This window comes from Hypomesus transpacificus, chromosome 10 (assembly GCF_021917145.1).
Source record: "Hypomesus transpacificus isolate Combined female chromosome 10, fHypTra1, whole genome shotgun sequence".
Classification (NCBI taxonomy): Eukaryota; Metazoa; Chordata; class Actinopteri; order Osmeriformes; family Osmeridae; genus Hypomesus; species Hypomesus transpacificus.
This window is the reverse complement of record NC_061069.1, coordinates 8,059,363-8,081,062: the sequence shown is the minus strand read 5'-3', so window position 1 is coordinate 8,081,062 and position 21,700 is coordinate 8,059,363. Positions and strand designations below refer to the sequence as shown.

General features: G+C 50.9%; 1 protein-coding gene across 1 annotated transcript in view; it reads left to right on the top strand.

The window, feature by feature from the left end:
* Positions 1-21,661, top strand: part of dnah9l (dynein, axonemal, heavy polypeptide 9 like) — a 30,188-nt gene extending 8,527 nt beyond the window's left edge. Inside the window, exons 21-92 of the mRNA XM_047027104.1 lie at positions 175-397; positions 486-602; positions 872-958; positions 1,135-1,293; positions 1,447-1,530; positions 1,625-1,783; positions 1,868-1,990; positions 2,086-2,208; positions 2,419-2,643; positions 2,860-2,951; positions 3,266-3,392; positions 3,485-3,664; positions 3,771-3,896; positions 4,000-4,107; positions 4,231-4,362; positions 4,452-4,612; positions 4,749-4,905; positions 5,056-5,201; positions 5,346-5,462; positions 5,563-5,701; positions 5,797-5,889; positions 6,038-6,232; positions 6,317-6,394; positions 6,476-6,608; positions 6,732-6,859; positions 7,117-7,265; positions 7,402-7,552; positions 7,670-7,801; positions 7,973-8,146; positions 8,265-8,469; positions 8,630-8,795; positions 8,908-9,010; positions 9,175-9,312; positions 9,876-9,977; positions 10,134-10,295; positions 10,398-10,481; positions 10,598-10,707; positions 10,799-10,961; positions 11,079-11,202; positions 11,446-11,588; positions 11,698-11,859; positions 12,061-12,120; positions 12,215-12,388; positions 12,902-13,048; positions 13,389-13,502; positions 13,645-13,788; positions 13,945-14,127; positions 14,445-14,546; positions 14,636-14,770; positions 14,890-15,063; positions 15,206-15,338; positions 15,458-15,560; positions 15,697-15,819; positions 15,958-16,162; positions 16,261-16,425; positions 16,782-16,922; positions 17,020-17,190; positions 17,276-17,398; positions 17,548-17,741; positions 17,992-18,140; positions 18,257-18,384; positions 18,538-18,675; positions 18,829-18,918; positions 19,039-19,230; positions 19,325-19,444; positions 19,675-19,734; positions 19,810-19,992; positions 20,073-20,255; positions 20,430-20,545; positions 20,680-20,792; positions 20,962-21,102; positions 21,390-21,661. Of these exons, the coding sequence (XP_046883060.1) occupies positions 175-397; positions 486-602; positions 872-958; positions 1,135-1,293; positions 1,447-1,530; positions 1,625-1,783; positions 1,868-1,990; positions 2,086-2,208; positions 2,419-2,643; positions 2,860-2,951; positions 3,266-3,392; positions 3,485-3,664; positions 3,771-3,896; positions 4,000-4,107; positions 4,231-4,362; positions 4,452-4,612; positions 4,749-4,905; positions 5,056-5,201; positions 5,346-5,462; positions 5,563-5,701; positions 5,797-5,889; positions 6,038-6,232; positions 6,317-6,394; positions 6,476-6,608; positions 6,732-6,859; positions 7,117-7,265; positions 7,402-7,552; positions 7,670-7,801; positions 7,973-8,146; positions 8,265-8,469; positions 8,630-8,795; positions 8,908-9,010; positions 9,175-9,312; positions 9,876-9,977; positions 10,134-10,295; positions 10,398-10,481; positions 10,598-10,707; positions 10,799-10,961; positions 11,079-11,202; positions 11,446-11,588; positions 11,698-11,859; positions 12,061-12,120; positions 12,215-12,388; positions 12,902-13,048; positions 13,389-13,502; positions 13,645-13,788; positions 13,945-14,127; positions 14,445-14,546; positions 14,636-14,770; positions 14,890-15,063; positions 15,206-15,338; positions 15,458-15,560; positions 15,697-15,819; positions 15,958-16,162; positions 16,261-16,425; positions 16,782-16,922; positions 17,020-17,190; positions 17,276-17,398; positions 17,548-17,741; positions 17,992-18,140; positions 18,257-18,384; positions 18,538-18,675; positions 18,829-18,918; positions 19,039-19,230; positions 19,325-19,444; positions 19,675-19,734; positions 19,810-19,992; positions 20,073-20,255; positions 20,430-20,545; positions 20,680-20,792; positions 20,962-21,102; positions 21,390-21,637 (10,132 nt within the window). The 3' untranslated portion in view covers positions 21,638-21,661. The remainder of the gene's footprint in view (positions 1-174; positions 398-485; positions 603-871; positions 959-1,134; positions 1,294-1,446; positions 1,531-1,624; positions 1,784-1,867; positions 1,991-2,085; positions 2,209-2,418; positions 2,644-2,859; positions 2,952-3,265; positions 3,393-3,484; positions 3,665-3,770; positions 3,897-3,999; positions 4,108-4,230; positions 4,363-4,451; positions 4,613-4,748; positions 4,906-5,055; positions 5,202-5,345; positions 5,463-5,562; positions 5,702-5,796; positions 5,890-6,037; positions 6,233-6,316; positions 6,395-6,475; positions 6,609-6,731; positions 6,860-7,116; positions 7,266-7,401; positions 7,553-7,669; positions 7,802-7,972; positions 8,147-8,264; positions 8,470-8,629; positions 8,796-8,907; positions 9,011-9,174; positions 9,313-9,875; positions 9,978-10,133; positions 10,296-10,397; positions 10,482-10,597; positions 10,708-10,798; positions 10,962-11,078; positions 11,203-11,445; positions 11,589-11,697; positions 11,860-12,060; positions 12,121-12,214; positions 12,389-12,901; positions 13,049-13,388; positions 13,503-13,644; positions 13,789-13,944; positions 14,128-14,444; positions 14,547-14,635; positions 14,771-14,889; positions 15,064-15,205; positions 15,339-15,457; positions 15,561-15,696; positions 15,820-15,957; positions 16,163-16,260; positions 16,426-16,781; positions 16,923-17,019; positions 17,191-17,275; positions 17,399-17,547; positions 17,742-17,991; positions 18,141-18,256; positions 18,385-18,537; positions 18,676-18,828; positions 18,919-19,038; positions 19,231-19,324; positions 19,445-19,674; positions 19,735-19,809; positions 19,993-20,072; positions 20,256-20,429; positions 20,546-20,679; positions 20,793-20,961; positions 21,103-21,389) is intronic.
* Positions 21,662-21,700: the final 39 nt, after the last annotated feature.

Sequence of the window (21,700 nt, the reverse complement as noted above, 5' to 3'; positions counted from 1 at the left end):
GGCCGTGGGGGGGCAAGGTGTAATATGGAGAACTGTTTGGGTTTGATTGATCATCCGCCCCGTGTGTGAGAAGAACTTGAACACTCTCTCTATATATATATCTCTCTGTGTCTCTCTCTCTGTCTCTTTCTCTCCCTGTCTCTCTCTCTCTGTCTCTCTCTCTCTCTGTCTCAGTGTGAGGGACCTGGCCTCGTTCGTCCAGGACACAGCCCGGGGCTTGTCTAACAAAGTGACAGATGGAGACTACGCTGGCCTGGTGGACATCATGGGTCACCTGATGGCCATACGGGACAGACAGATCAGCAACGATCAGCACTTCAAACCTCTCAAGTCCACCGCTGAGCTCCTTAAGACCTATGGCCAGCAGCTTCCTGAGAGCGTCTACACACAGCTGGAGGTACACACACACACACACGGATACTTTCACTTGCTCGCTCAAACACACACACACACCCTCACTGATCTTGTAACGGATGTGTGTGCAGGAACTGCCTGAGAAGTGGAAGACGGTGAAGAAGATAGCTTTCACAGTGAAGCACGAGGTGGCCCCACTGCAGTCCAACGAGGTGTCTGTCATACGCAGGAAGTGTGTTCGCTTTGAGGTGAGTTTGTGCGTGGCAGCATACGGGCTCTTCTTTGTGGAGAGGTGAGGCTGTGTGTGAATGGGGTCATGTGACAGCATCCATTACAGAGGTCACTTTGTGTGCGTGTGTGTGTCTTGCATCATTGATGTGGAAGTCACCTGACCGACCTGGCCAGCCTGTTGTCCCTCATCAGAGCTTATAAACCCGATCCTAATAACTCTAATATGCCTGGTGATTCAGTACTGGCCAGTGGGGCACACTCATGGTAAACACACTGCATCTCCCAGGTCAAGCAGCATGAGTTCAGAGAGCAGTTTCGTAATGAGGTCATCTTCAGAATCAACGTGGACGAGCCTTACAAGCTCATGGACAAGGTGGGTAGCAAGGCTTCAGTCAGCTCACATCAGTCATGGTTGGATGTGAAGACCCTTGTGGAATCTGACGTTTTAGAAACAGTCTTTATCACCCTTTCTCTGTTTCCATTTTCTGGATATTACACACACCTACACCCCCCCACACACACAAACACACACACGCTCTCTCTGTGTAGTCAAACCGCACGGTGGCGTTGTTGGAAACAGAGATGCAGAAGCTGCAGGACACAGCTGACCTGTTTGAGGTCAACTTCCCTGACTACAAACAGCTGCGCCAGTGTCGCTCCGACATCATACTGGTCAAAGCTGTCTGGGACATGGTCATCTTCGTCAAGGTAAACAAACATACACACACTTGCCCACTTATTCACGTCTTAGCCAGAAATATCTTTGTTAAATTAAGACCTTTGACATTGATGATGAAGTCCCTGTTTGTCTCTCTCTCTTACCTATTCTTTTTGTCTTTCCTTTGTCTCCCTCCATTTCAGACTAGTATAGAAGACTGGACCAAGACTCCATGGAAGGAGATCAATGTGGAGCTGATGGACATGGAGCTGAGACGCTTCGCCAAGGTAACACAGTGGTGGTGTTCACGACTCCTCTTTGCTCTCACAGGATTATCTCACAGTTCAGATAACATCTTCTGTTGTGTGTGTGTGTGTGCAGGAGATGAAGACCCTGGATAAGGAGGTGCGTGTGTGGGGCGTGTACATGGGTCTGGAGTCAACGGTCAAGAACCTGCTGACCTCTCTGCGGGCAGTCAACGAGCTTCAGAACTCTGCGGTCCGAGAGAGGCACTGGCAGCAGCTGATGAATACCACAGGGGTAGGACACACACTCACCTCTGACCTCTGCCTGACCATGTCACTACTGACCTCTACCTGACCAGGATGTAACCTCTGACCCCAGGTGCGCTTTGTGATGTGGGAGGGCACCACCCTTGGGGACCTGCTGGAGCTGCAGCTGCACCGTGTCGAGGACGAGGTCAAAAACATAGTGGACAAATCCGTCAAAGAGATGGCCATCGAGAAGGTGTGTGTGCTTCCGTGTGTGTGTGTGTTTGTTTCCACCAATCCCATGCATGCGGTGTACTCAACAGCCCACCCCCCTTACTATCTACATCTCAGGTGCTGGCAGAGATTACCCAGACGTGGAGTGTGATGGTTCTGTCCTATGAGACCCACGCCAGCACAGGAACCCCTCTCCTCAAGTCTGATGAGAACCTCATAGAAACCCTGGAGGACAACCAGGTGGGGGGCTCACTAATCACAGACACAGAGGAGAAGGAACCCACACACATGTACTCCCATCCACACAATCACACAAGCGTTGAAAATCAATCCTGTGTGGCATGTTCACCCTCTAGTCTAGAGTCCTACCTATGTGGTTGTAGGTTCACTAGCACAACGTCATACCTCCATGAGTGTCATCTTCTCTGGTGGTTCCTGCTGGATCCTTAGGTCCAGCTGCAGAACATCCTGATGAGTAAGTACGTGGAGTACTTCCAGGCAGAGGTGAGCGGCTGGCAGCGCAGGCTGATGGTGGCAGACCTGGTCATCTCCTCTTGGATGTCGGTGCAGAGAACCTGGGCCCACCTCAACAGCATCTTCACCAACAGCCACGACATCCGCTCCCAGCTGGCCAACGACGCGCAGCGCTTCCAGGGCATACACACAGACTTCCAGGTATCTCACACACAGTACAGTTCACGCACACACACACACACGCACAATGTACAGTGTAATACGCACATTAACGCAATGTGAAGTAACCACGCTCACACACACTGACTCTCACACAAACCCACGCCTCATACATACTGTATACACGCACACAAACAGTTTGTGTTTTTGATCCACACATCATATCCGTGTGTCATCCATGTGTGTGTGTTCCCTCAGAACCTGATGACTGAGGTGGTCAAGTCAAGCAACGTGGTGGAGGTCACCAACCAGCCTGGCTACCTGGAGCAGCTGGAGGCTCTGCAGCAGAGGTCCCTACCCTCACACTGCCTGGAGGATGGGAGAGAGAGAGAGACATAGACAGAGGCATAGACAGAGAGAAAGAGAGAGAGAGAGAGACATAGAAAAAGAGAAAGAGACATAGGGAAAGAGAGAGAGAGAGAGAGAGAGAGAGAGAGAGAGAGAGAGAGAGAGAGAGAGAGAGAGAGAGAAAGAGAGAAAGAGAGAGACATAGAGAAAGAGAGAAAGAGAGACATAGGGAAAGAGAGACATAGAGAAAGAGAGACATAGAGAAAGAGAGAGAGAGAGAGACATAGAGAGTAACAGTGTGTGTGTGTGTTCCCAGGCTGTCTGTGTGTGAGAAGGCCCTAGCTGAGTATCTGGAGACCAAGAGGCTGACGTTCCCTCGCTTCTACTTCGTCTCTGCTACAGACCTGCTGGAGATCGTCTCCAAGGGAACGCAGCCCAAACAGGTACCCACAGGACGGACGGCGAGAAGCAGAAATAGGACTCATGATACCAGTCTCCATGATGATCACAATCTATCATTTGTGTGTGTCCTCAGGTCACCAGACACCTGCTGAAGCTGTTTGACAACATAGCAGACCTCTGCTTCCAGGACACAGAGCCAGGGCGGGAGTCTGGGGGGAGAGAGGGGGAGGAGGGGGAGGCGGTTGCCGTGGGGATGTACAGCCGGGAGGGGGAGTATGTACCCTTCTCTGACCCCTGTCTCTGCCAGGGACAGGTAGGTTGACACACTGTGTTGGCTGTCTGGACTACAGTATACACACACTGCAGACTGTGTTCTCAGGGGTGTGTATGTGTGTGTGTGTGTGTGTGTGTGTGCTCAGGCGGAGTGCTGGCTGAGTGAGCTAGAGAGCACCATGCGCTGCACTGTCCGGAGAGAGATACAGGAGGCAGTGGCTGCATATGAAGACAAACCCCGAGACCAGTGGCTGTTTGACTACCCTGCCCAGGTGTGTGTGTGTGTGTGTGTGTATGTGGGGGGGGGGGGGGTTGTGTGGTGTGTTATGTCTGTGGGTGAGTGTGTGTGACAGCATATGTGTGGTGTGTGGCCAGGTGGGTCTGACAGGCAGTCAGGTGTGGTGGGCCACAGACGTGGGCATAGCCTTTGAGAGGGTGGAGGAGGGCTTCGAGACAGCCCTGAAAGACTACAACAAGAAACAGGTACACACACACACAAACACACATACACTGTTCATTTGTGCTGGTGGTTGAGGATGGAGTACATGTAAATGTTGATTGATGGTTGTGTTGTGGTCATGCCGTGGTTGTGTTGTGGTCGTGCAGATCACCCAGCTGAACTCCCTGATCCACATGCTGCTGGGGGAGCTGACCCCTGGAGACAGACAGAAGATCATGACCTTGTGCACCATCGACGTGCACGCTCGGGACGTGGTGGCCAAACTCATCACACAGAAGGTCATCTAGGGGTCATCACACCGACCTAGCCAGTAGCTATCTTTATCTCCAACAATAGCCTCTCTAATGTGTGTGTGTGTGTTCCCTAGGTAACCACAGGCCAGGAGTTTGCGTGGCTGTCCCAGCTGCGTCATCGCTGGGATGAACAGACCAGACACTGCTACATCAACATCTGTGACGCCCAGTTCCAGTTCAGCTATGAGTACCTGGGGAACACCAACAGACTGGTCATCACACCACTGACTGACCGGTACACACACACAGGCACACACACACACAGGCACACACACACACACAGGCCATTGCACACAACTATACAGGCACACACACACAGGCACACACACCTCCACATAGACAATCTCAAGCTCTGCCTCTCCTCTCCACAGGTGTTACATCACACTGACTCAGTCGCTCCACCTGACTATGAGTGGCGCCCCCTCTGGCCCGGCGGGAACAGGGAAGACTGAGACCACCAAGGACCTAGGCCGCTCGATAGGCATCATGGTCTATGTATTCAACTGCTCAGAGCAGATGGACTACAAGGTGTTTACTATAGCAGTTCTTAACAAGAGGATGAGGCAATGGATATGGGAATTTTTACCCAGTCGTCTCTCTCTCTCTCTTGCGTGCTCTCTCTCTTTCTATGTCTCTCTCTCTCTCTCTCTCTCTCTCTCTCTCTCTCTCTCTCTATAGTCCATAGGGAACATCTATAAGGGTCTTGCTCTGACTGGAGTGTGGGGTTGCTTTGATGAGTTCAACAGGATCTCTGTGGAGGTGCTGTCAGTGGTCGCTGTTCAGGTCAAAACCATCCAGGACGCCATCCGCAACAAGAAACAGAGGTCGCACACTTTCCATGACGCATGGCAATTCTGTTTCATCTACATTTATAAGGCCATATACAGCAGTTATTTTGCCATCCATCCATCTATCCACCCACCCATCCATCCTTCCAGCTATATAACCATCCAACGGTGTGTGTGCAGGTTTCACTTCCTGGGAGAGGAGATTGAGCTGAGGCCATCTGTAGGCATCTTCATCACTCTGAACCCGGGCTACGCAGGGAGGGCGGAGCTACCTGAGAACCTCAAGGCCCTCTTCAGGTCACACACACACACTGAGAGTTCCAGCAATATACCACTGTAAATTCAGTCCATTGTGTAATATGAAATCCATACTGGACGTGTGTGTGTGTGACCTCAGGCCCTGTGCGATGGTGATCCCTGACTACGAGTTGATCTGTGAGATCATGCTGGTGGCGGAGGGCTTCATCGACGCTCGTCTGCTCGCTCGCAAGTTCATCAGCCTGTACACGCTCTGCAAGGAGCTGCTGTCCAAGCAGGTAGTGTTCCACAGAACCCTGTCTGGAGGTCTTACCCTGATCTGATCTGAACCGTGATCTCTCCCCCCATTACGATTCTGTCTCTCCCCCTCTAGGACCACTACGACTGGGGGCTGAGGGCAATCAAGTCAGTGCTGGTGGTGGCGGGGTCCCTAAAGAGAGAAGACAGGAGCAGGCCAGAGGAACAGGTACACATACTCACTCCTTATCTTACAGTAATACTCTTGTCTTCTTACAGTAGTCTCCTACTGTGTACTGTAGGCCCCGAAGAGTGGTTTTAAGACCCCTGTCGGACTCCCTCACTCTGACCCTCCCATTCCTCCCCCTTTTCACCAGGTGCTGATGCGAGCGCTGAGGGACTTCAACCTTCCCAAGATAGTGACCAGTGATGTGCCCATCTTCCTGGGCCTCATCAGTGACCTGTTCCCCCTCCTGGACGTGGCCCGCAAGAGAGACCCTCAGCTGGAGACGGCCGTGCGGCTGTCTGTCAGCGAGCTGCACCTGCAGCCGGAGGAGAACTTCATCCTCAAGGTGGGGTGTGTGTGTGTGTGTGGGTGCATGTGTGCGTATGTGTGTGTGTTTCTAATATGAAGCCCTCCATGCTTGTGTTGCTAGGTGACTCAGCTGGAGGAGCTCCTGGCTGTAAGACACTCTGTGTTTGTCGTTGGAGGACCTGGAACAGGGAAGAGCCAGGTACACACATATTCTCACACACACACACACACACACACCACTGGATGTTGTTGTTAATGTGGGCTGGTGCTTGTGCCTCAGATCTTGAAGACTCTCCACAGGACCCATGCTAATCTGAAGATGAAGCCAGTGTGGACAGACATGAACCCCAAGGCTGTGACCACAGACGAGCTGTTTGGCTTCCTGCACCCTGCCACCCGGGAATGGAAGGATGGTGAGAGCAGTTGTACCAGGAGCCTGGAGGGACTCTACTGTTACTCTCTATTATTTATGTTCTCTATTGAGGTGCTACCGGGTTATAACTGTGTGTGTGTGTTTGTGTGTGTGTGTGTGTCAGGCCTGTTCTCCTCCACCATGAGGGAGCTGACCTCTGTCAGCCATGATGGACCCAAGTGGATTGTCCTGGACGGGGACATTGACCCCATGTGGATAGAGTCCCTCAACACTGTCATGGACGACAACAAGGTGGGGGGGGGGGGTGTGTATGGGGGGGTGTGTATGGGGGGGTGTGTGTGTAGAGGGGTGTGTGTGGGGAGGAGGGTGTGTAGGGGGCACCAGCTTTCCCTCTGTCTTTATTTCTCATCCTTTCGTTGTCCTTACAGTATATGCACCAATGGTATCTGCTTCATAAAGTTTCTCACTTGTTCACCCTCTCTCTCTCATTCTCCCTTCCTCCTTCCCTCTTTCTCCTTCTCACCCTTCTCTATCCTCCCTCTCCCCAGGTGCTGACCCTGGCCAGTAACGAGCGCATCAGCCTCTCCTCCTCCATGCGTCTGCTGTTTGAGATCTCCCACCTGAGGGCTGCTACTCCTGCCACCGTGTCCCGTGCCGGCATTCTCTACGTCAACCCCCAGGACCTGGGCTGGAGCTCGTGAGTGTCTCTCTTTCTCACACACGCACACACACATACATACACACTCACATGCACATAGATACACACTGACATACACACTCACGCACACGGATTTAGACTCACACAATGATTATTTTTTGGTTCCTCCCCACAGGTATGTAACAAGCTGGATTGACACACGACAGGCCCAATCAGAGCGGGCCAACCTGACCATTCTGTTTGATAAATACGTCCCATACTGTCTGGAGCAGGTCCGCTGTAACCTCAAAACTATCACTCCCATCCCTGAGAACAGCATGGTGCAGGTGGGCACACACACACACTTGTGAAGTTCTGATTGAGTATTGAATGATTGATTGATTATACTGCTCTGTGGTAGCATATTCACATGTTCTGCTCCATGTTGTGTGCTGTCCAATCAGACTCTGTGTTCTCTGCTGGACTGCCTGCTGACGGAGAAGACCACGCCCACTGACTCCCCCAGAGAGCTGTACGAGATCTACTTTGTCTTCGCCTGTGTCTGGGCGTTCGGAGGGGCACTTTTCCAGGACCACGTGAGTCTGTGTGTGTTCATGTTGTATAACATCCGTAGATATACTTGTATTTGTATCTTGAAACAAGCCATGAAAGTGACATCCCATAACCCTGACTTTTCTCCCTCCCTGGCTATCTTTCTACCTGGTTACCTTCCAGTCTGTCTTATAACCTGTCTGTATGTCTCCTAGTTGCTAGACTACCGAGCAGAGTTCAGTCGCTGGTGGTCTAAGGAGATGAGGGCAGTCAAGTTCCCCTCCCAGGGCACTGTGTTTGACTACTTCATAGACTCAGACACCAAGAAGTTCACTCCCTGGAGCGAGAGAATGCTCCCATTCGAGCTGGAGCCAGATGTACCACTACAGGTATAGAGCTGATCCAAATACGTGTGTTTGTGTGTGTGTAAATTCCACATCAGAAATAATCAAGTTCAGTGTATATGTACCTACTGTGTGTGTGTGTTTTTTTGTGTGTGTGTTTCAGACGGTGCTGGTTCAAACAGCAGAGACCACCTGTCTGACCTACTTCATAGACCTGCTGCTCCAGAGAGGCAAGCCGGTGATGCTGGTGGGGAACGCCGGCGTGGGGAAGACCATTCTGGTGTCGGACAAAGTGGCCAAGCTGAAGGAAGACTACGTGGTGGCTAAGGTCCCCTTTAACTATTGCACCACCTCGGCCATGCTGCAACGTGAGCCACCCATCACTACTACACCTTAATACACCACCTTCGTGTCATTACTTACACTGAGTCAAGTACTTGGTACAGATGGGCGGTTTGTGGATGGCTTGAAGAATTTTCTGGAAAATAGATGGATGAATTGAAATAGCTAAGTGTGTGAACGTGGCAGGTGTGCTGGAGAAGCCTCTGGAGAAGAAGGCGGGCCGTAACTATGCCCCTCCCGCCACCAAGAGACTCATCTACTTCATAGACGACCTCAACATGCCTGAGGTGGACGCCTATGGAACGGTCCAGCCTCACACTCTCATACGCCAACACCTCGACTACAACCACTGGTGGGATACGCACACACAGGATCAAACTGTGTTTCTCCTTGTTCATAACCTCTAGTGAAAGCGGTGTATATGATGGGGTGAGTTAGGTGTGTGTGTGTGTGTATGTGGACAGGTATGACAGGCAGAGGCTGGTGTTGAAGGAGATCCATAACTGCCAGTACATCACCTGTATGAACCCTACAGCTGGGAGCTTCTCCGTCAACCCGCGACTGCAGGTAGCATACACACGTACGGTACACTACCGCACACACACTCATACACTTACATAATCCCAGACTATACTCAAAACAAACTGTAATCTACACATTTTCAAGTACTAGGTCATTCAATCTCTCAACCCTCCCCCCCCCCCCCTCTCTACTTCGTCCTTCTCTCTCAGAGACATTTCTCTGTCTTTGCGGTCCATTTCCCTAGCGCTGAGGCGTTAGCCACCATCTTCAGCAGCATTTTGTCGGCCCACTTCCTCCAGGGGGGCTTCAGCTACGGGGTCTCCCGCTCCGTGGGAACCCTCATTCAGGTGGCGTCCTCATCAGGACCTGTCCCTCCTCCCTCTCTCATCTCTCCTTTGTCGGTCCATCCACCTTCTCATTCTCTTCTTCTAGCTCTTCTTCTAACCAGCTACTGGTTGCTCTTTCAGTAACATTGCACTACTGTACCTCGCCACCAGGCTCCTGTTTGGTCATTGACAAAGTCACTGATCTGTAAATTTGCACTACTGCACTGTACTCCATTTAGGTTAGATTAGTTTATAGGGTTGTAACAGGTTTTTTTTTTTTTTTTTTTTTTTTGTGTATTAGGGTTAGTATAGCGTACTATTTATTGTTATCTGTAATTTAGGAAGTTTTAGTGTTAGGGTTAGTATAGTCGTTTATTTATTGCTATCTGTATATTTAGGAAGTTCACTTATCTAAGCTCAGCATAGATGTAAATTTGTTCTGTGTACTTATATGTTATGTTATGCCAAGTGCTTGCGTTGTCTTGTCTTAAGAATTTCAGTGCCCAGTCTAACCTTGTGTTGCTCTGTGCACCTGACAAATAAAAGACTTGAACTTGAACTTGAACTTCTCTTGTTTCTTCCAGGCAGCCATCTGTCTCCATCAGAAGATCAGTCAGAACTTTCTCCCCACAGCCATTCGCTTCCATTATATCTTTAACCTCCGAGACCTCTCCAACATCTTCCAGGTATAACACACGTGCCCACACATACACACTGTTCAGTGATGGATGATTCAGACATCGTATGGAGTGTATCAATCTATACATATCTATCTCTCCTTCCTCCTTCTCCCCACCCTCCCTCTCTTTCTCTCTCATTCATGCCCCACCCTCTCTCTCCAGGGTATTCTGTTTGCCCTGCCAGAGTGTGTGCGGTACCCCATAGACCTGGTCCACCTGTGGCTGCATGAGAGCTCCCGTGTCTACTCAGACAAACTGATGGAGGAGAAGGATGTGGAGCTCTTCAACAAGATCCTCCTGGACACTGGCAAGAGATACTTTGAGGTGAGGGACCACAGGAGGGACTTTGGAAAGGACTGCTTTTGTGAAACGATTGCTGTAATAGGATGTTGATTTGTTTGTGTGTGCGTGTGTGTGTGTATCTAGGGTATAGATGAGTCTATCTTCATCCACCAGCCTCTAGTGTACTGTCACTTTGCTCATGGAGTGGGAGAGCTTCGATACCATCAGGTCAGTCTCTCACTGGAGCCTGGGCTAAAGCACTGGGCTTTAGGACTGAACTCCATACAGGACACCTTTTCACCTTCATCCTCTCCCTCTCTCTCTCTCTCTCTCTCTCCCTCCAGGCGTCTGACTGGGAGAAGCTGAACAAGACCCTGACCGATGCTCTGGAACATTACAACGAGCTGCATGCCGTCATGAACCTGGTGCTGTTTGAGGAGGCCATGCAGCACGTGTGAGACACAAACACCCAACCTGGACACTGACAATGGCAATCGTTTAGGATACTGAGAACTTAGTGTGTGTGTTTGCGTGTGTGTGTCCAGGTGTCGTATCAGTCGGATCCTGGAGGCTCCCCACGGCAACGCCCTTCTGGTGGGCGTGGGGGGCAGTGGGAAGCAGAGCTTGTGTCGACTGGCAGCCTTCCTCAGCCTTCTGGAAGTCTTCCAGATCACCCTGAGGAAGGGTTATGGCATCAATGACCTCCGGGTAGGACCACACAGCATGGGCGGTCACATACAGTACGTCATAGTTCTGGTGTAGCTGAGAGGAGTTGTTGACATCTCCCACAATGCCTCTGCCCCCCCGCCCCCCTTCCCTTTCCAGAGTGACATAGCAGCGTTGTATATCAAGGTGGGAATGAAGAACATCGGTACTGTCTTCCTCCACACAGATGCCCAGATCCCTGACGAACGCTTCCTGGTGCTCATCAATGACATGCTGGCGTCAGGTGTGGGTTAGCATGCACCTGTCTGTAGCTGTTCCAGACTGCCTCCTGCCTCCTAGCCAGTGTTCTAGTCTGCTTCCTGTCTCCTAGCCAGTGTTCTAGTCTGCCTCCTGTCTCCTAGCTAGTGTTCTAGTCTGCCTCCTGTCTCCTAGCTAGTGTTCGAGACTGCTTCCTGTCTCCCAGCTAGTGTTCGAGACTGCCTCCTGTCTCCTAGCTAATGGTGTGCGTTCTGTGGCATGTCTCCAGGGGACATCCCAGACCTGTTCACTGAGGAGGAGGTGGATATGATCGTCATGTCCATCCGGATGGAGCTGAGGGGCCTGGGACTGATAGACACCAGAGACAACTGCTGGGCCTTCTTCATTGAGAGGATTCGACGACAGCTCAAGGTCTGGAGACTGCTGACTATGTTATTACACTGCACGACTGTGTTCCCGCCTTGATATCTTATAACCTTACAAAGTTAATATTGTATCCTCTCCTCCCCTCACCATGTAGGTGGTTCTGTGTTTTTCTCCGGTGGGCTTCACATTGCGGACACGTGCCCGGAAGTTTCCGGCACTGGTGAACTGTACAGCCATAAACTGGTTTCACTCCTGGCCTCAGTCAGCCTTGCAGTCAGTCAGTACCACCTTCATAGAGAAGATCCCTGATCTGGAGGTCAGGCCACTCTCTCTCTTTCTCTATTTCTCTATTTCTCTCTTTCTCTGTCTCTCTCTCTCTCTCTCTCTCTCTCTCTCTCATCCTCTTTAGTAAAATGTTGATCTGTGCCAATAGAAATAACAGTTTTAATATAGTGTACATGGCTAATAGTACAGTCTGTTGATGTTTCTGTATTCCCTATGCTTCCATGAAAATCAGCCCAACGTCCGTGCATCCATCAGTGAGTTCATCTCCTACGCACACACAAGTGTCAATGAGGTGAGGAACTACCTAACAGCAACACAATGCCAACAACTTCCTGGTCCCCTCTCTAACATCACATGCTCTATCCCACCCCTACATTACCCTCCAGGTGAGTGTGAAATACCAACAGAATGAGAAGCACTTCAACTATACCACACCAAAGAGCTTCCTGGAGTTCATGAAGCTGTACGACAACCTGCTGGGGAACAAACGTAGAGAGCTCACCCAGAAGATGGAGAGACTGGAGAACGGCCTGCAAAAACTGCAGACCACTGCCTCACAGGTCTGAGAAAAAACACACACTTCAGCTTTGGGTCAGGTTTTATGTGCATTTAGGGTTAGTATAGTGTACTATTTATTTGTATCTGTAATTTAGGAAGTTTTAGTATTAGGGTTAGTATAGTCGATTATTTATTGCTATCTGTATATTTAGGAAGTTTCACTTATTTAAGCTCAGCATAGATGTACATTATGTTCCGTGTACTTAAATGTTATGTTACGTTATGCCTGGTGCTTACGTTGTCTTGTCTTAAGAATTTCAGTGCCCAGTCTAACCCTTGTGTTGTTCTGTGTACCTGACAAATAAAAGACTTGAACTTGGGTCAGACAGACACTGGACTATCACTGTCAGAGAATTCAACCTCCGTCAGACACATGAACTCTCACAGCCTCCTCCTCTCCACCTCTCTTGCTCTGTCCCTGTCTCTCTCTCTCTCCCTCTCTCCCTCTCTCTCTCTCTCTCTCTCCCTCTCCCTCTCTCTCTCTCTCTCTCTCTCTCTCTCTCTCTCTCTGTTAGGTGGAGGACCTGAAGGCTAAGCTGGCGGTGCAGGAGGTGGAGCTGTGGCAAAGGAACACAGACACCGAGGCTCTCATCGCAAAGATCGGACAACAGTCAGACAAGCTCAACCAGGAGAGAGAAGTGGCTGATGCAGAGGAGCAGAGGGTGGGTGTCTGGGGGAATTATAAAAAAAACCTTTACAAAGTAAACCTGACACAGCCTCAAGAAGCATTGATGCAGTAGATGTGTACATGCATAAATATTTCTTTTTTTTTCAGCAATGCCGATATATATGAATCTTTATAGAGTTTATACGCCTGACCAAATCCACATTGGTCAGGTATATAAACTTGATTTAGTTGGTTAAAATACACCTGTAATTTACTTTGGATAAAAGCATCTGCTACATGAATCTGTTTTTATTATTATTATTATTATTAGATAATATAATTCATCTCTACAGGCTGAAAGTGCATATTTTTCACTGTGTGTGTGTGTGTGTCAGGTGGGAGCTATCCAGGCGGAGGTGACTAAACAGCAGCAGGAGAGTGAGGACGATCTAGCCAAGGCTGAACCTGCCCTCCAGGCGGCTAACGCTGCCCTCAATACTCTCAACAGGGTGAGGGATACAATGATGGCACATTGCTTTTAACTGGGATGTCGGCCAGACATAACAAAGTTTGATTTTCTCCACAATGTTTTGGCTTCTCCACAATATATTTTTGTGCGGTTTGTGTGTGTGTGTCTTTGTGTGTGTCCAGTTGAACATGACAGAGTTGAGGACGTTTCCTAACCCTCCTGCCATTGTGACCAATGTGTCTGCTGCTGTACTGGTCCTGCTGGCTCCTCAGGGTCGCATCCCTAAAGACCGCACTTGGAAGGCTGCCAAGGTGGTCATGAGCAAGGTGAATGTTGGGGCTTGGGGAAAAAGGAAGTACACAAGGTAGGGTCTAGGGTCAAAGGTAAGGAGAACGGGTTGGCACCAGGGCGAGGGAGATGCAGATTGGGGAGTCCTGATAGACTCACTGATCTGAAGAGTTCTCTGCCCCCACCCTGTACAGGTAGATGACTTCCTGCAGGCTCTGGTGAACTTTGACAAGGAGCACATCCCAGACGCCACAGTGAGGTGCGTGAGAGACGAGTACCTCAGCGACCCGGAGTTCAACCCAGAGTTTGTCAGGCTCAAATCCTCCGCCTCCGCTGGCCTCTGTGCCTGGGTCATCAACATCATCCGTTTCCACGAGGTACACACACACAGGAGCGCTTCTTTTTCTCTTCATTCATGACAAGTCCTCCCATGTGTGGGTGTCCGACAGTGGTGTTATGAGGGTGTTCTGTTGTGACAGGTTGTGTCATTTCTCCCCTCCTCTCCTGCTGCCTGCTCCAGATGTATGTAAGTACAGCTCGTGTCTCCTTCTCTGTATGCCCAGGCTGGACACCATTGCAGGACTGTTCATCTGGATATGACTGAATACTACCAGTAGCTGCAGTGTTGTTTTGCATGTCACGTTTGGTTGTGATCTGTGTGTGTGTGTGTGTCATGACTGTGTGTTTTCCTCAGGTGTTCTGTGAGGTGGAGGTGAAGAAGATGAGTCTGCAGCAGGCCAACGCTGACCTGGCGGAGGCTGCAGAGAAGCTGGAAGTCATCAGGAAAAAACTAGCCGTGAGTTGGACTTCCACACGCTCCAATTCTGTCTTTTTTTCTTCTCTCTGACTGTGTATGTGTGTGTTGTGTGTGTGTGTGTACTAAAGGAGTTAGATACCAGCCTGGACACTCTGACAGCTGCATTTGAGAGAGCCACTTCTGAAAAGCTGCGCTGTCAGGATGAAGTCAACCGCACCAACAATACTATAGAGCTAGCCAATCGCCTGGTCAAAGGCCTAGAGGTGAGGACACGGGCCAATAGGAGCTCTGCTTACTAAAACCTACATTTGCACTGTAACTCAAGGCTTACATTTCTCATGTGTGTGATTAATGTGCATGCGTGTGTGTGTGTGTGTTCCAGAGTGAGAACGTGCGCTGGGCCCACACTGTAGCTCAGTACCATGAACAGGAGGAGACGCTGTGTGGAGATGTTCTCTTGACAGCAGCCTTCATCTCCTATGCCGGCTCCTTCTCCAAGAAGTACCGAGCAGAGCTTCTGGACAACCTGTGGATGCCCTTCCTGCGCTGCCAGAAGGTCTCTGCACCGCTCTGTCACTGACCTGAGACAGGACACATTCCAGAACAGCTTGTTAGTAGAGATGGATGAGGGAAAGTCAACCTAAGGAGCTTCCCATTTCCTAACTTCTCCTCCCTTCATCCCTCCATCCCACTCTCAGAACCTCATCCCTATGACAGCGGGCTTAGACCCAGTGTGTATGCTGACGGATGATGCTACAGTCGCCCAATGGAACAACGAGGGGTTGCCAGGAGACAAGATGTCCACTCAGAATGCTACGATTCTCACCAACTGTGAGTGGTCATAATTCCATTCTAATATCCTGTTGGATAGATCCTGAGGGCTGGGCAAGGTTATGACACATTTGTGCATGCATGTGTGTGTGCGTGCGTGTGTGTGCCCATTCCTCCAGGTGAGCGCTGGCCACTCCTCATAGACCCACAGCTGCAGGGCATCAAGTGGATCAAGAGTCGCTATGGCAACCGCCTGAAGGTGGTGAACCTGAGTCAGAAAGGGTGAGAGGACAAGACCTCCCTCTTCTCCCTGCTTGTCACCCATTATTCTGTCCTCTCACTGATCCCTAACATGACTGTACACGTTCTCAGTACACTGCGTGGAGATAAACCAGTTGTGTGTGTGTGTGTGTGGTAGATATGTGGATGTGATAGAGCAGGCAGTGGTGATGGGCGACCCAGTTCTCATCGAGAACCTAGAAGAAACCATGGACCCTGTCATAGACCCTCTACTGGGAAGACACACCATCAAGAAGGGCAGGTAACACACACACCCTCACACACACACACACAATCACTAATACACTGGACTCTCCTGATTTGTCTTCCTATGTTTTCTTTTCTGTAATGTCGCTCACACATGTCCACTCACCTAACCATACATCTGTGTGTCTCCTAGCTGTATCAAGGTGGGGGATAAGGAGTGTTTCTTCCACCCAGCCTTCAGACTGATCCTGCACACTAAGCTGGCTAACCCCCACTACAAGCCAGAGATCCAGGCCCAGACCACCCTCATCAACTTCACTGTGACCAGGGACGGCCTGGAGGACCAGCTACTGGCCCAGGTGGTCAACCTGGAGAGGCCCGACCTGGAGCACCTTAAGGTGGGGTGAATACCTTCCCTTTCCTGTCTGGGTCTCTGTGCCTCCAGTTAGTTGTAGTTGGTCTATGCTTCTAACGTGTGTGTGTGTCTGTGTGATAGAGTGATCTGACCAAGCAGCAGAACCTGTTTAAGATTGAGCTAAAGGTCCTGGAGGATGAGCTGCTGACCCGGCTGTCTGCTGCAGAGAGCAACTTCCTGGGAGACAACGTCCTGGTGGAGAAGCTGGAGACCACCAAACACACGGCTGCCGAGATCGAGATGAAGGTCAGTTAGAGAGAGAGGGAGGGGGAGAGAGGGAGAGGAGTGGTTGTGAACATTTGTTTGCTCTGAACCTCTCCTTTCCTCCATCTACTCGTGTCCTCCCCTCTGTCTCCTCCTCTTGTTCCCCTGATGTCCTCCCTTCTGTCTCCTCCTCTTGTCCCCCTGGTGTCCTCCCTTCTGTCTCCTCCTCTTGTCCCCCTGGTGTCCTCCCCTCTGTCTCCTCCTCTTGTCCCCCTGATGTCCTCCCCTCTGTCTCCTCCTCTTGTCCCCCTGGTGTCCTCCCCTCTGTCTCCTCCTCTTGTCCCCCTGATGTCCTCCCTTCTGTCTCCTCCTCTTGTCCCCCTGGTGTCCTCCCCAAGGTCCTGGAGGCCAAGGTGAACGAGGTGAAGATCAACGTGGCCAGGGAGCACTATCGCCCTGTGGCCGTCCGAGCCTCCCTGCTCTACTTCATCATGAACGACCTCAACAAGATCAATCCCATGTACCAGTTCAGCCTCAAGGTGACGACTCAGACGTCCATGGTCAGGTCTCCTGTTCTGACCAGTTCTATTCTGACCCAGTGTAATGACACTCCCTGTCTCTGGGTTGTTTGTGGAGGCCTTCAACGTGGTGTTCCACAAGGCGGTGGAGCTGGCGGAGGGGAGTGAGGACGTGAAGAGCAGAGTGAACACACTCATCGACGGCATCACCTTCTCCACCTTCAACTACATCAGCAGAGGCCTCTTCGAGAGAGACAAGCTCACCTTCACAGCTCAGCTCGCCTTCCAGGTGTGTGCGTGCGTGCGTGTGTGCGTACGTGTGTGTGTGTGTTATGTGTGTGCACACGTGACAGTGTAGTATTTTCCTCCTCCAGCTGTTGTTGATGAGTAAAGAGATAGATGTACGAGAACTCGACTTCCTGCTACGCTTCAACATTGACCACACCTACGTCAGCCCTCTGGAGTTCCTGTCTAACACTGCCTGGAGCGCCATCAAGGTACACACACACACAAACACTCACCCACACTCATACTCACAGTGATTTGCATATCTTTAGGTCAGAGAAACATTTCACTAACTTGATGTTGATGTTGAGTGGCACATCTATGAGGCCTGTGATGCAAAGACAGTGCCTTCTCTGTTCAGACAATGAGCTTCACAGATGAGTTCCGGGGTCTGGACCGGGACATTGAGGGCTCTCCTAAACGCTGGAAGAAGGTGGTGGAGTCTGAGTGTCCTGAGAAGGAGAAGCTCCCGCAGGAGTGGAAGGGGAAGAGCTCCCTACAGAAGCTCATCATGATGAGAGCCCTCCGACCCGACAGGATGACCTACGCTGTCAAGTTACACCTCTCCTTCTCATCCCCCCTCTCTTCATTATCCTCTTCCTCCCTCCTGTCTTCCCCTCCCTTAACCCTCAGCTGTCAAGTTACACCTCTCCCTCTCATCCCTTTCTCAGTCCTCCTCTCTTCCACTCTATCAACCCCCCACCCCCACCCCCGGCCCACCCCAGTCGCCTGCACACGTCTCCAAACCTGATGAGGTAGTGGTGTTTTTTTTACTCTCCCTCCCTCCTTCTCACTGTCCCGGTAGGAACTTTGTGGAGGAGAAGTTGGGGGTTAGCTACACAGAGGGGAGGAAGACAGAGTTTGCCAAGTCCTTCAGAGAGAGTGGTCCTGCTTCGCCCGTCTTCTTCATCCTCTCACCTGGAGTGGATCCACTCAAAGACGTGGAGTCACTGGGTAGCACACACACACACACACACGTACTGTACAGCTCATTGATGGACCTATCGTAATTTAGATGGCATCCTGTTTTTGCTGACGTATGCTTCCGTCTGTGGTTTCCATGGTACCAGGCGGGAAGTTGGGCTTCACCATCGACCTGGGGAAGCTGCACAACGTGTCTCTGGGTCAGGGCCAGGAGGCTGTGGCTGAGGTTGCCATGGAGAAGGCAGCTAAGGAGGGCCACTGGGTCATACTGCAGGTCAGCTTTTCTCTCTCTCTCTCTCTCTCTCTCTCTCTCTCTCTCTCTCTCTCTCTCTCTCGCTCTCGCTCTCGCTCTCTCTCTCAGCCATCTCAGCTGGGCAGACACAGTGCTCGGGTGTTACTCTGTGTGTGTGTGTGTTGTCTCCTGTAGAACATTCACCTGGTGGCTCGCTGGCTGGGTACCCTGGAGCAGCTGCTGGAGCGTTGCTGTGAGAACAGTCACCCTGACTACAGGGTGTTCATGAGTGCTGAGCCTGTACCCACAGCTCAGGAACACATCATACCCCAGGTACACTCACACTCACACTCACACTCACACTCACACTCACACTCACACTCACACTCACACTCACACTCACACTCACACTCACACTCACACACACACACATCAATACACATACTTGTGAATGCACCTTGAAAGAGTGAGCCTTTCCTCATGCAGGGTATCCTGGAGAACGCTATCAAGATCACCAACGAGCCTCCCACTGGCATGCATGCCAACCTGCACGCTGCCCTCGACAACTTTGACCAGGTGTGTGTGTGTGTGTATAATGAGTAATGACACAACCTCAGGTCAAACCAGGCTGTTTAGATCCCACTGGTTCCATCCCCCATTACAGTCATGCTGTGTCTGTGTTGTCGCCCTCTGTAGGACATCCTGGACCAGTGCAGTCGGGAGCAGGAGTTTAAGACCATCCTCTTCTCCCTGTGTTACTTCCATGCCTGCGTGGCTGAGAGGAGGAAGTTTGGTCCTCAAGGCTGGAACAGGAAGTACCCGTTCAACACTGGGGACCTCACCATCTCTGTCAACGTGCTCTACAATTACCTGGAGGCCAACTCACAGGCAGGCCTGTGTGTGTGTGTGTGTCAAGATAAAAGAGAAAAAGGGGGAAAGGCTAATGATGATGATGATGATGATGATGATGATGATGATGAAGGTGCCGTGGGAGGACTTGCGCTACCTGTTTGGGGAGATCATGTACGGAGGTCACATCACTGATGACTGGGACAGGAGACTCTGTAGAACCTACCTGGAGGAATACATGCAGCCCAACCAGGTCTGTGAGAGAGAGAGAGAGAGAGAGAGAGAGAGAGAGAGAGAGAGAGAGAGAGAGAGAGAGAGAGAGAGAGAGAGAGAGAGAGAGAGAGAGAGGAAAAGAGGGATGGAGGTATGGAGGTGACTGCAAGCACAGGGAGCTACATTCTCAATTTAACACCAATTCCGGAGAGAGAGACTTATTCTGTGATTGACTGTGATTGCTCTCATGTCCAATCATGTTCTCCCTAGTTTGATAGGAAGTTGGCTCTGGCTCCAGGCTTCGTGGTTCCTTCTAACTTGGACTACCAGGTAACAACAGCAATTCATGTGCAAATCCATGCAGCAACATAGCACAAAAAGTAAAGTACTTAATTCGTTCATCAGGGTTACCATGGGTACATAGACGAGATGCTGCCCCATGAGAGCCCAGTGCATTATGGGTTACACCCCAACGCAGAGATCGAGTTCCTGACGGTGACGTCAGACAACGTGTTCCACACCCTGCTGGAGCTGCAGTCACCTGACGCCGTCATGGGGGAGGGGGTCTCTCAGACCATAGAGGAGAAGGTGTGTGGACAACACACACACACACATATATACAGATACACCAGGTGAATCTATGCCTCTGTTTTGTCCCGATCTCCCAGGTGAAGACCATTCTGGACGAAGTGCTGGAGAAGCTTCCAGAAGAATACAACATGTCGGACATCACGTCCAAGACAGCAGAGAGGTCTCCCTATATCCTGGTCTGCTTCCAGGAGTGTGAGCGCATGAACATGCTCATCTACGAGATACGACGCTCACTCAAGGAGCTCGACCTGGGCCTCAAGGTGCCTCACTTGGTTTCTGGGTCTCCTATGACCACAAAACCTATTTAGTATTTTTGATATCACTATAATACTATACTGTAAATACACAGAGATGGTTTTAGTCATGTTTGTATTAGTCATAATGTCTGAACAGTATAGTTAGCTGATGTGTGTGTGTGTGTGTGTGTGTCTCAGGGAGAGCTGGCTATCTCCTCCGAGATGGAGCAGATCCAGACATGTCTGTTCTTTGCCAACGTTCCAGACACCTGGACCAGGCTGGCCTACCCCTCCACCTACAGCCTGGCACTGTGGTCCGTGCATGTTTGTGGGTGTGCTAACATTGAATCGACAGTGCATATTGTGAGATTGGAAACTCTTAACTTGAGTGAGTGGTCTCTCTTTGTGTGTGTGTGTGTGTGTGTGTGTGCGTGTGTGTGTGAGTTAGGTATAATGATGTGTTGCTGCGCTGCAGAGAGCTGGACAGCTGGACTCAGGACCTGTCCTTGCCGAGTGTGGTTTGGCTGTCTGGCCTCTTCAACCCCCAGTCCTTTCTCACAGGTAAACACACACACACTGTCACTGGAAGTCAAACATAAACACACACCCATGTTTTCTTCATGCAGAAGGTAACACGGACGAACGGACACCAGACTGTCGTGCAAACACACACACACATGCACACACACATGCACCCGCTATACAAACCCCTCGTTATCCCTCTCTCCAGCGGTGATGCAGTCTCTGGCTCGCAAGAACGAGTGGCCCCTGGACAAGATGAATCTGACCGTGGACGTGACCAAGAAGTTCAAGGAGGAGTTCAACCAGCCAGCCAGGGAGGGAGCCTACGTGTATGGACTATACATGGAGGGTACAGAGAGAACGCACACCTCTCATGTTATATATGGACTAGAGAGAGAGACAGGGGAGAGACAATTAAGTCGTAAATGTAAAACAACAAAAGGACCTATTAACATGATGGAAATGTTGAAGAACCATTTATGGACGATCTGCCTCTGTGTCCCTGTTTCTGTCTCTCTGTCACGCTGCCATATGTCTCCCTCTCACCATCTGTCTCTCTCTCTCTATTTCCGTCACTCACACATCCCCTGCCTCATCTTGTCCTCTTGTCTGTGCTGCCCCCCTTCCCCCCTCCAGGTGCGAGATGGGACACCCAGAGTGGGGTGATCAGCGAGGCCCGCCTGAAGGAGCTAACCCCCTCCATGCCCGTCATCTCGGTGCGCGCCGTGCCCAACGACCGCCAGGAGACCAGAAACATCTACGAGTGCCCGCTGTACAAGACCAAGCTCCGCGGAGGCACCTACGTGTGGACCTTCAGCCTCAAGACCCGGGAGAGGCCGGCCAAGTGGGTGCTGGCCGGCGTGGCCCTGCTGCTCAGCGTGTGAGGGGGCGTATGTTCTTCATCTGTACGCCCAGCCGGACGGTCGAATCAATCAGCGTGCATCATT